We start from the raw sequence: 12,493 nt of genomic DNA on the forward strand, positions 1-12,493 counted from the left end.
GCCCGGCGGCGGGCACACACAGGTCAGGGTAGGGCGCACTCGGTCACTACCCTTACCGACCTGTCCCGCCGTCCTGTCCGCCCGTCCTCCCCCGCACCCTGTCCTCACCTCAGCCGACGCATACAGCAGACTCGTCTCCGTTTTACGCGAGCGCAGCGTCTTCTTGAAGCCTGTCAGGAAGCCGGTGGGTTTCTTCTCGGTCTGCAGTGACAGTTTGCGCGGCTCGGTGGGACTGGGAAACTCGCCGCTCGGTGACGGAGCGCCGGCCGCCGGAGAGCTCGGCAGACTGGAGGTCGGCGAGCGGACGGGCGCGTGCGGCGGCGGGTGGCCGTGCGGCTCTGCCGGCGCCGCGCCGTTGTCGAGCAGACTGCTGGGCGGCACGGCTCCGCGCCGCAGCGACCCGCTGCCGTGGTGACCGCCCACCAGCTCGCCGCTGCGCGGAGACAGGCGCAAACAAGCTAAGCAGGGCGCAGAGGGAGGTCGGGAGGACCGACAGCACACCCAGACAGCATGCTAGGCGGCCCAAAACGGCGGGCCGAACACACAAAAACATACTACCGGGACAGACGGCGATATATCCAGTGCTCAACTAAGGAGTCAGAAAGCGATGATGACAAGAACGAAAATTAAGGGTGGCTTAACAAAAGTCTACCAGGCACAGCACACTTTCCACAAAGTGAACGAAAATTGATGCAAAATTGTGACAAAAGGGTAAACGAAAAGAGGAAAAAGAACTCATTAACAGTCAAAACGCGTCACGTATGAATATAAAAACATTCCCTCCAATCGAAAGACAAGCCCAGTACAAAATGGACCACACAATGCACATCAAACAATCGTCATTTCGAACGAGCCAAAAAGGTCAGTGGTGTTAACTTAGGCCCTCGGGTGATGATACTGTGTACTGTGTAGTGTTATTTTTGTGTTAGTCCATGAACCTCACCTGTTTCACAACTCCACAGTCTACATGCGGTCCACAGTCAACATGCATTCCACAGTCTACATGCGATCCACAGTCGACATGCGTTTCACACAGTCCACATGCTCATTCACCATGCAAGCCGTGTCAGGCACGGTCGAGACAGAAGACAGAGGGAAGGAGGAGACACACGTCTGGACAGAGCAGCGGAGGCACATGCTCACATGCTGACAGTGGCGGGCGCCGGGCGGCCCGTGGGACCTCTCACCGTCACAAGCTGGGCACGCCAGCCGGGCTGTTAGTTCACACATCACCCCAGTACCGACAGTACCGTCACCGCCAGCAAACAGCCCGTACAAACGATAGACTTTATTATATGTATATATGGGTGTATACTCTGGCTCCCCACTCGCACCCACTCTCACTCTCTCTCGCTCGCTGTCACTCCCAATGTTAGCCTGGTATGTACACATACACATACTGCCGTCAGCCGCCGGCGGGCCACGGCGCATGCGCCAAAACCACCGCGCCGGGGACCCGGCGCCGGCCGCCGCTCCGTTATTGAGTCATGCCCGGCCGCGGCGTCGCACATCAGACCGTTGTGTTATTCGTTGATGCTTACACTTCTTTGAATTTCTCCTTTTCCTGGTAGGCGATGGGCGACTGGATGGCCTTGAGGAAGTTCTGTTGCGTCTGCAGCATTGAGCGCAGCTCACGCACCCACTCGTTGCGTTCGTCTACGCTGGCCATTTGGCAGACCCACGAGACGTTGGGTTTCTGCGGGTCGGTGCTGCTCAAACGGAACTTGCACGGGTCGCCGTCGTCCACGTTCTCGTTGAGCGACATTTTGTTCACCTGCCGGCGGGATGAGATAGGGGCCCGGAGATTGTCAACGACGAGGGGAGGGGACATGAACTTGCAGTAGTGTGGGCCTGAAAAGCGAACGATTAACATTTGTATTGAAATTGACTCATCAAACTGTATAAGCTTTCAAATGTCTGATCCTGAGAAACCAACCTGAACATCTTTTAAGATTACCATATGGCTGACAGACTCAGCTTATAGGTTCCCTTCCCCAGCTCATCAATCACTCCAGGAGGTTGCCAAATCACTCTCCCAGCATATCCCATCCCAGTTTTCCCTCCCAAATCACTTCCCACTTCGCACGCCCCGCCTGCTGACTGACCTGTATGTGGCTTTTGTACACGTATCCGGGGTTCGTGAACGCCGAGCGGCGGCCCAGCGGCACACTAAATATCACATTCTGCTCGAACAAAAACACCACGTGCTCCTTCCCGCGGAAGTTGGCCGCCGAGACACCCTCGCAGCAGAGCATGTTGCCAAACCGCTTCAGCTTGCCCTGCGCAGTGATCTTCCCCTGCGAAAACAGAGAGATTGGAGTGAACGTCAGGGGTCCCGGGTACGGACAGTCGCGGCCGTAACTGGTGTTTCGTCGCAGCGTGTGTTTTGCCGGGGTATTTCGCAGCTGTTCGTCAACACATTCACTTGATATGAATTCACCTTTCCCACAAAATGACTATGCTTTGTCAAGTTAAAACACACATCATCACCATCAAGAAACAATAACTGACACTTGCCATCCTGAACACTATCATCAGAAATACTTTATCATCGTAACAAGCGTGCAAACTTTCCCCACACGCCTGACAAACTAGACCAGCATGAACCGTCAGTTAATTCCTCCACCGCCTCTCCCACAACCGGGCTGCCCTTGTCCCACGCTTCGGCCCAACCCGGATGCCTCCCTTCCCAGGGGCAGCACGAGTACTCACGTCGAATCCCTGCAGTCTGCCGACGTTCATCATGTCGTCTGCCGCCTTCGGCACCACGATCATGACGTTGACGGCCTTCCGTAGTGCCTCCACTTCGTCGGTGAGACCCGCTACCTCTGTGTGCCTGTCAGGGGTCAAAGAGAAGTCAGCCGGGGCCCGGGGGTCATCCGAGGTCGGTTGGGTCAGAGCACAAAGTTCGAAGTTTGTTGGGTGGGAAAGTGGGAAAGTCTGTGATGACGTGGGTTGGACCGCCAGCCACTTTTACAAAGTAAACGATACTGAAAGGAAAGTGAAACATGAATATACTGCAAGCTAGAAAGATATTCAGGAAGGCAAGTTGACGTTTCATAGAACTATCCAAAAGAAATTCGTTTACATTATCATACCCAAATGTCGAATGCGCTTTTTTTTAGAAAAAGCGACATTTAATTGAACCACACGTCATACAACAAAGTGTGTGGCATCACATCCCGCATCTCACCTGAGAATCTGATTCAGAAGCAGCTGATACCGCATGATCCTCTGGATCGGCTGGATCAGCAGGTCCGTCAGCTGGTGTTTGTGATTCAACAGTTTCCGGAGCTCCTGCAACAGGCGCGACATCTGTCAGCCGTTGCACCAACTGTTAGTACGGGCCGCCACCACAGCTCGCCTATATCGCCCCTTCGCAGCCGCCACCGTCGCCTCTGTCGTCGGAGGCGCGTTTAACTGTTGGTCGGATCGATGGCCTCGATTACGGCGCCGCTCCAAGGGCCCGCTTACTCTTGACCCCTGCCGCAGACGGCGGTCGGCGCTCGGGCAGATCGATAACACTGAGCGACGGTGCGCGCTGCTCATCGCCCGGTCGAGTGCAACTCATTACTGTCATGACGGGCGCAGACCGATGACGCCATTGGACAGACAGTGACGCACACGTCATGCGTCTGCAGCGGCCGGCGTCACGCTGACAGAGTACGTCATAATAGTGCGACGTACAGTAAAAGAACAACGCTCGATCATAACACTGACCGGGACGGCACACACAAAGCCGACTATTTTGACGCGTCAGACGTGACAATACAAGAAAAAAGTAGCGCTTACGAGTATAGCACCTTTTCACGCACAAGTCCAAAATAATGCATCTGAAGGACTTCTCGTCGCAGCTCTGATCCTCACGCTGCCGAGACTGAAGCTATTACTTTTCCAAGGAGAGTCACATGAACGATCAATAGCGACTGTTGCCGCTGCGGCTTCGCACCAGACAGACGAGATGCCTATCAACTCCAAAACAATGGACAACACGAATAATTCCCTCCCATTATTGCAACTGCCCTCCTAAGCTGTCGCTACAAATCACTCTTCAATGACATTTCGCCCGAGCAGCACAGATTGGACAATGCTAGGGCCCAGACACACGGTCATGAAACCTTTCAACGTCCATCATACCCTCACTTACCTCGAAATACGTGTCGATATGCTCCGATACGATGTACTCAGACTTGGGTTTGTTCTCGCAGTAGACGACATACATGTGCAGCTTGCGTTCGTACCGCTTGAACAGAGGGCCTAGCTCAGCAGGGTTGTCTATACACCGCTCGAGCGCCTTCAGGAACGAACTGCCAAAACACCGGGCGGGTCACGTGTCATTGATGACGTTACACTCAGTCGGGTGACGTCACAGTCTGCAGGGTGAGGTCAGTTTAACACAAACACGGGCCTGGGACGCGGTTTAGCGCGGCAGCCGCATACCGCACCGCGGGACATGTCAACGGATTTCCGAGAGGGCTGGTGGAGCGCGCCCTGGTTAGACGCTAGTCTAAACACAGAGAGTCACTCTACTGAGTCAGTCGGCCCAGCTGGCCCCGTGGGAGTACCATCAGTGATCGCTAACGGGCCAGTCGCAGGACATTACAGGATGCCTGCTTCACTCCGCAGAAACACAGTGATTCATCTCGAGCACGGATGTCGCCTTAAACAGCATGAGGGGGAGCCCCGTGCACCGCCTATTCTGGTGAATACACGATGTCCCCAAATACTAAGAGATTAACGATTTTGACGAGCTCCTGTGAGGCATTTCAGCCTACAACGTCTATGGAAAAGGAAACTGGCTATCGTAGGAAACCAAGTTAACAATGTCCGTTTCCCCCGAGCTGCGCCACACGACTGTATGCCCTACTCCGACCCGCGGCCGGGCCGGGATCGGTGGCATCTCTCGGGGACCATCATCCACCAGTCCGTCTGTAACAGCCTGCACTCAGCGCTCCAACTCAGCACTGCACGCTGACGTCATCAGATGCCGACATTGACGTCATCAGTGAACGACAGACGCGGACCAGATATACGCGCGTCCAAAACGGAGGCATCCGACGCCCCGGCTGCGTCTCGAGTCGCCTCAACACGAGTGTACTGACGCAGGACAGGAAAACATGGAAGGAGTAGCATCAGACACACTACCACAGTTTAATCCAGGAAACAGGAAACACGGTGTAGGAAACAGAATGTACACAAAATGCGCGATTCACCAGCAAAGAACATACATTTCCCTAAACTCAATGCGCCCAACTAATCCCGGACATACAGCCAAATGGCGTAGACATCTGGATATCCCCGTCAGCTCTAACTCGGGAAAGCCGGTCCCTGCCCCTTCCCGAATGTCCTCCGGAATACTCACTCTCGATGCCACTCATAGATGGCCTCGATGTTGCCGAAGATGATTTTGTCTTTGCCCATGAGCCGGTCCTTATCAGAGCAGAGATCCTCCGGCAGGGGGACGGGACAGTTTTCATCGCGCATCAGCCGCAGGTAGCCGTCCACGATCTGTCGAACGGAGAGAACAGATGGTCAGTCATGAGAGGAGGAGATGGGTGCTAGAAACAGGGTGGGATGGACCTATGTAGAGCGACAGCCAAGGAGGTGAGGGGCGGAGTGGATGATTTCAGGTTTTCCTCACGAACATACGAATTGTCATCTTCTACACCTCCCGTCCTGAGCCGCCCGGCAAAGTAAGTTCGCCTAAAGCAACACGCCCACATAGATCATGTAAAAAACTAACTTTAAGACACCGATAACGCACGCAGGTGCATGACCGACATCAAACACTAGCCGAAAACATGCAAGTAAACATCGCTACCACTCCGTCTTGACAGCTGCGCCGCCGCAGACCGCCGGGCGCCGGCCCACACACCTGGCCACCCATCGCCCAAACGACCGCCGATTCGGCACCCAATCGCCTAACACAGGCTCCCTGGGGTCGTAATAGTCGCCCACGCGTTCCCGCAGCCCGGCGGCTTCGTAAGCTCCGGAAACACCTCAGTCGCGGCAGCCAAACAGTGGTGGAACCGCGGCGGAACGGTCACACACACCCGCGTGGGTGAGCTTTGACTGGCTCTGAGTCACCCGGGGGCGGGGGCGGGGGCGGGGGCGGCCTGTGACACGGAGTATAATGGCCCCGTCAGCAGCGTGGCGCCGTGAGCGTCCCCTCCCCACCCGTCGGACCACCACCGGCGCCTCTGCAGTGTCGCCCCGTCCGACTCCCGCCCACAGCCCGACCAAACAGAGCGCGTCTGGGACGCGGCGCGATCACAGCAGACGTGCCGCCGCCCGACGCAGCGCGGCACTTTTGGCGAGCGGGTGACACCGCGTGGGAGCCCGTGCCGGTCGCGGTCGTCTGTTTTCCGAGCCCCGCCTGTCAACACGTCCGGCACGCTCTGCCAACACGAAATCTGACAGCATGTGTCGGCATTGGGACGCGTCCCGCCGGCGCAAAACACGGCCCAAAGCGGTGCCGCGCTGCCGGCGGTCGCTGTCTGAGACGCTTTTTGCGCCGGCGCCGCCTCTTCGACCGGCTGGGCCGATTGGAAACAGGCGGCGGACGCGGCGAGAAATGGCGCAGTCGCTGCTGCATAACTCTGCAGCCATACGGACGCTTGAGCCCAACGAGGCTATGCGCCCTAACCCAACAAGTACAAGTAAGTAACTCTGCAGCCGACGGCAGCGGCGGTTCCGTAACGCGTGCAGGGGCTTCACTATGGGAAGCTAGCTACTGGCGCTAATAGGCATTCTGACGACCCATTCTTTACCTTGTATTCAGGGTGGGAATACCGGCATACACCAGCCACCTGATGGAAACTGCTTGTTCTTTTGTAGCACATTACAACCTTCCGAGCTGGGGTTCCTACCGTATCGAGGGCATCCCTTCACTAAAAGAGTTCGCCTTTCTCCATGACAGTCTTTCACGGGTGAGGTAACTTATTTAGGAGACCAAAAGCCACCGGACAACTTACTTCAACACCCTTCCGGTGTCATTGAGTCTCTGAATCAGAGCGGAACATCTGGAAGGTTCTACAGAGCCGGTGTCGGCCCAAACTGACAGCAGCCGAGCCTATGGTGTCGTACCTCCCGTCAGATGTCCCAACCACGCGCAGGGCGGCCTCTCGCTCGCACAAAGCTGACATCTCGGCCGTCACATGTGAGACATCTACCACGCACATCGCCTCCCCGCCGCCCGCCCACCCCGCAGCGCCACAGGAGAGTAACAGCGGCGTGTCGACGCCTTGGCCGGCCTCCAAGGGCCCGCGGCACCGTCCCGAATGGGGGTCCCTAAACCACGGCCACGCCCCACAACCACCCAGCGCCTCCACTGGCTTGACAGCTTCCGTAAATCCCTTTTGGATGCATCGAATATCAACAGATTGCTGCAAACAATCCTCTTTAAGAACAGCACGCTGCTGCTATGGCTTCCCTTCCAATGCGGCGGTGCCGTAGCACCGACCGTGGCTCCTGCCTCGCTTACAACGGCATCTGGCTTCCTTCCCACGCTCCTGGCTCCTCTACCACAATCCTAGCTCACCTAACACACTTTTGGCTCGCCCACTGTGCCTTTTGGATCGCCTACCGCGGCTTCTGACTGGCCCACCGGACTCCTGGCTCGCTAACTCTCATCGGAGCGTCATTATCACCGGTCCGTGTGGTAGGCAAACAGCGGCGTGCCGGGCGCGCTATAAACAGGCGATAAAGGCTTCCGTCCGACCGCTGAGCACCGACCGGCGGCCGGGGAGGGTTTCCGAGAGCCGGGCCACGGACACACGACCCAGCAGCGATACCGGTCGACAGCTGGTATTGTGGGTATCACATCTGTTATCGGTATAGTGGAATCCGATCGCACGTGCGATAACACTGATTCGATAAATCATGAACTGAAAAATCCTCAGAACTGCAGTACGTCATAAAAATCAGCAGAATATCTCAGTGGTGGGGAATAGCGGCATGTTGACATGCTTGCATGCCATGTCGACGTTACGAAGTCCCATGATGACAACTGGTTCCAGTCCACAGCCTTGTCTAGTCACCGGCCATTCTGAGAACTGACGAGAGGCAGGCACGCGCCATAAAAATCCTACTGCACACAGACTAATCCGTCAGTGGGATTCGGGCAATCAGCCGGCTTAGGCGGCTCGGCGAACATCTAATTGGCCACCAGCAGACAATCAGCAGCTCGGAAAACTCAGACAAAGCCGGCAGGGATCAGAGGCAGGCAGGAATTTCAGTCGCTCTCCAGCCGCCCGGAGAAAAGCTGTCAAAACTAACTGCTTCGACAATGGGCATTAATTCCCTCCTATTTCATCCGAGAATGATAAAGAAAAAGCCGTCTCAGACATCGCAACTGAAAGAAGGCTGAGTGTTCGCTAAACCTATTATCTTCACATTTAAAGCCATGATGCTTCTTAAGATAACCATCACCTCTTGACAGCAAAAGGCTGCAGTCAGAATGCCGTGCTAAAATCCGCCCTCGTGCCCCGACGCCAATGGATCAGCCAGGAATGTATTGTTTCATTTGCTGTTCTCAAGACCAAGGAAGCTTTTAACAGCCCTAAGCTGTCTATTGCCGTCAATTGCTGTCTTCGCTCACTAAGAAGCTACTATGTAAAAAACGTCTTCCTCCAACGTTTTCCACAGCCAACTTACACTACACGCGTGCTAATTACGCACGTTTTGTACATTTTGCCGTTCAATCCCATCAAGCCAGTAGCCACACCCTCTCCCAAGTCCCAACACCTTTTAATTCACCACCATTCTCACCTGGCCCAGCGAGCGGATGTATTCCCGCTCCGTATCGACCAGCTCCTGGATGACGAAACTCCTCTTTTTGAGCGCCTTCTGCTGCCGCGAGGTTTCCTCGTCCTCGTCCTCTGAGGAGCCGCCCTGCGCGCCGTCCGGCGCCGGGTCGGGCGGCTCGGCCCGCCCCGGAGGACCGTCACCCTCCGTGTGACCCTCCTGGAGAGAGATGTCAGATACTCGTCAGATGCACATCAGATACACGCCAGATACTCGCCAGATACACAGGATAACTGAGGTAAGCGGGTGCATCATTACACACAACCTTACATAGAACACACGTGAGGCAAGCTGGCGTTTTGTACAAACAAGCTAACGGTAAGGCCGTTGAGGTAAGTACTAAAAATATCATACTTAGACACATGTCAGATGAGCTGCCTACGCAACGGCTTATAAACCGTTACACATGTCTGGAATTACATCGCTGTGAGACATTCAAGTGCACACTGAACATGATGTCATACAGGGAAAAGCGGGCAGCTACACTAGTACTATCGTAAACAAGCGGGCCAACATGCAAACACTCGCAATCAGCATCATCTAAACATCACACCGTGCTTTTTACTAACGAACCATCAGACATTCCAATCATAACCAAGGACAGATACACCGCCGCCACGGCAATGACACACTGCTGACACACTGGCATAGTCATACGAATATGGCAATACAGACTCCCAGCTGTCAGCGCACATCACATAAACCACGCATTAAACCCATAAGACCACATCAAAGTCTCGAAACGGCGGAACTGTGAACGGTCCTCAAACACAAGAGACTGACACTCCAGACGGATACATAACCAGTGCAGTGAAGACAACTTGATACACGGAGACAGAGCCGGAGACACTGACGGAAACGGACGGACGGAGACACCCAAACGGGCCAGTCAGTCGCTCGGTCGGTCGGCCGGCCACCTTGACACAGATCGGCCGCGGACAGACCAAACACCGGCACACACACAGACCCAGAGTCGTGTAAATCCCGGGACCGGCGACTCACACACATACCACCGGCGACGCTCGGGCCACGCTGCCCGTACACACACTGAGGGCCGACGCTCTCCAGGCGGTGGCATGTAGCTCTCAGCTGGACAGTGGACACCTCAGCCGACCAAGCTCGGTAGTAACGATAGCCAATACGGATTGTCGAACAGTGAGCCCGTTTCATCCATCCCAGTGAGGGACTAGTGCGTTGATATTTAGTGTTCAACCATGCACTGCCAGACTTCCATTGCAATGCTTACCCTCTCCTATCTACCAACAAGGAGTGTATATCGGCATCCAGCATCCGGTGGAGTTTCACAACACGTTTGGTCAACAACGTCGACGGAGCAATAGCAAACCGTCCGTGCGGCACTACGCCGTCGAACGGACTCCAAAAGGCGTCCTCAGACGCCACAGCAGCACCAGGGCCCGTTCATACTCCGCCGCAGTCCACGGGTGTGTCCCGCTGTGTCCAGTAGCCAGCGACAAGCACTCGATGACGGCACGGGTCGTCTCCTCAGGTCGTTATACAGGCGTCCACAGGCCTCAGCCGCCGGCCCTGGCCGCTGAAGTCACCGCCAGTGACATCATCCGGCACTGACCCGCCGGATACAGCCTCCTCTGCCCACACTCCTCTCCTCTTTCCATGACTGGGAGCTGCAGTGATTGTTTATCTACATACGAGGCATCCGGTGAGTTTTGCAATAAACTTAGCCAACCATCCGATCACTCCAGTCACTTGGGGTTTGGTTTCTCATTCAAAGCGTCACCCTTTAGAAGCTACAGCCGTTATCTCTTCCCCTATTTTCAGCCAAAGTGAGCAAACCCCATCCTAGAACTGAGGTCACCCCTAGGTCACGTGCGGTGTCTCCAGGCAGGCGCACGTCCGTGGTCCACGGCCTCTCCATCAGGGCCAGGCGGCGCGCGGCCCGACCGGCTGACAGCGCCGTCGCCGTCAGCACCAAAGGAGTCGCGATCGATACAGACCCCGAGCCCGGCGAGCGAGGAACGGCGAGCGTCTGCAGTCGCTCGCCGACGAGGGCCGTACGTCGGCCCGACCATACCGTGGGCGGCCAACGACCATCACAGGCCGACCCCATTGAAATGGACGGCCCGCTGGGCGAAATAAAAGATTGGAGATCGAAATGCGCGGCAGATTGAATACGTACGAGGTTGAGACAGAAGTCTAATTTAGCGGACGGTTTGGAATAGCAAAATGGCATGCAACGGCTCCGGATTTTCCTCAGTCATCGAAATTCGTCTGAAATTTGTTTACTTAACCGAATATTTCGATGGTGACCCAGACGCCTCATGGGGACCACCTTCGAGGCGCATATCTCCAGATCCGTTATTTTGCAGCTGATTTTCTCCAGAGGTGGTCCAGGAGCTCTGAAGTCATCGCACAGCCCTTCTCACTATGTTGACCTCAGTGCCCTAGCGGATATCCAGTATCCACCCCTGGGAGTTGAACCTCCATTGCAGCCAACTAAATATCCCAGTAAGCTAGTATGCCAGTAAAAACCCTCTCACATTTCTTTCTATGTTCTTCCCAGCGATTACTGAGGTGTCCGGGGAGCCACCCCAGTGAACTGGACACCCTCCAACAGTTCCCCCCCCCCCCCCCCAGCCTCCGGCCCCCGTCCAACACGTCAACTCGCGCCTCTCGGACCTCGATAAAGCAGTCGTCCGAGAATGAAGGCGGTCCGACGCCAACTCTGCCGCCGCCGACACTTTATTATAATTACATTCTGTCGAGGGATTAGCAGCTCTCGCGCTAAGTGAAGGCACATGAAGAAAGACCGACGAACTTGGCCATGGGCCAGTCGGGTCGGGTGGCATGAGGGCGATGGTGTCAAACCGTGACAGTCGAGATAGGGGCCGAATACCGGGAAAATGAGCGAGGAATCGAACATCGGATCTGTCGATTCTACATAACGACTACGCAAGCATTTATGAAATTTTAGTCAAAATTAACAGCATCGAACGTTACGCTTCGGTAAGCAGTAACAGCCCAATAACTTCGCAGGAGGCAGGGGACATCGCGATCGGCATGTATCCCGACTGTTACATGCAGCGACACCCTTCATACTCGTGACGTGCCGGACACGACTAGCATCACTGTCCTGACCACGCCCAGTCCAACGCCAGACCACGCCCCGTGCACCGCCAGACCACGCCCGCTCCGGCCGGACAGCGACATGAACAAATGACACCACTCACCTCCGAGACATACAAGGTAACGAACGGGGCCGCAGAGGCTCCGGCGCACCGGTCTGCATTCGAATTTGTCCGCCGAGATGCAAATCACGTCCTCATTAAAACCGCCGGCCTTAACTGACACACAGGGGTTCGCCTTGCACGCCTGTGAGCCGCTGTCAGCGTGTAAATTCTCCATTTCACGCCGTTGCACCACCGCGTGTTTACTGATTGGTCCACAGTGCGGCGACCTCAGGCCCACTGTGCGGCGGCCTCTGGCCCAGTGTGCGGTCTCTGCGCAGCGTTGACGTCAGCGGCCTGTCGTCGCCACGGTTTGTGCGCTCTCCGACGACAGGACGGCACTGTCCGTCCCACCGCGCCTCTACATACACACAGACCGAGGATGGAGGATGGGGTAGGTGTCCGTGCACACTGACGACGCTCGGCCGGCCTTTGAGATGCCACGGCTGCCATTACGGTACTCGAACATCATCTTCACAATGAAC

The 12,493-nt window shown here is 55.8% G+C and overlaps 1 protein-coding gene across 3 annotated transcripts in view; it reads right to left on the reverse strand.

Moving 5' to 3' along the window:
- Nucleotides 1-12,493, reverse strand: part of LOC122378355 (kalirin-like) — a 207,648-nt gene that overhangs the window by 1,238 nt on the left and 193,917 nt on the right. For all 3 annotated transcript variants that reach the window (XM_043359329.1, XM_043359328.1, XM_043359330.1), the window contains 8 exons: nucleotides 8,770-8,964; nucleotides 5,363-5,508; nucleotides 4,148-4,307; nucleotides 3,194-3,297; nucleotides 2,713-2,836; nucleotides 2,106-2,297; nucleotides 1,542-1,774; nucleotides 109-433 (listed from right to left, as the gene is read on the reverse strand). In XM_043359329.1, the coding sequence (XP_043215264.1) occupies nucleotides 109-433; nucleotides 1,542-1,774; nucleotides 2,106-2,297; nucleotides 2,713-2,836; nucleotides 3,194-3,297; nucleotides 4,148-4,307; nucleotides 5,363-5,508; nucleotides 8,770-8,964 (1,479 nt within the window). The remainder of the gene's footprint in view (nucleotides 1-108; nucleotides 434-1,541; nucleotides 1,775-2,105; nucleotides 2,298-2,712; nucleotides 2,837-3,193; nucleotides 3,298-4,147; nucleotides 4,308-5,362; nucleotides 5,509-8,769; nucleotides 8,965-12,493) is intronic.

The sequence above is a fragment of the Amphibalanus amphitrite genome, unplaced genomic scaffold (genome assembly GCF_019059575.1).
Source record: "Amphibalanus amphitrite isolate SeventyFive unplaced genomic scaffold, NRLGWU_Aamphi_draft 000058F_arrow, whole genome shotgun sequence".
Lineage (NCBI taxonomy): Eukaryota > Metazoa > Arthropoda > Thecostraca > Balanomorpha > Balanidae > Amphibalanus > Amphibalanus amphitrite.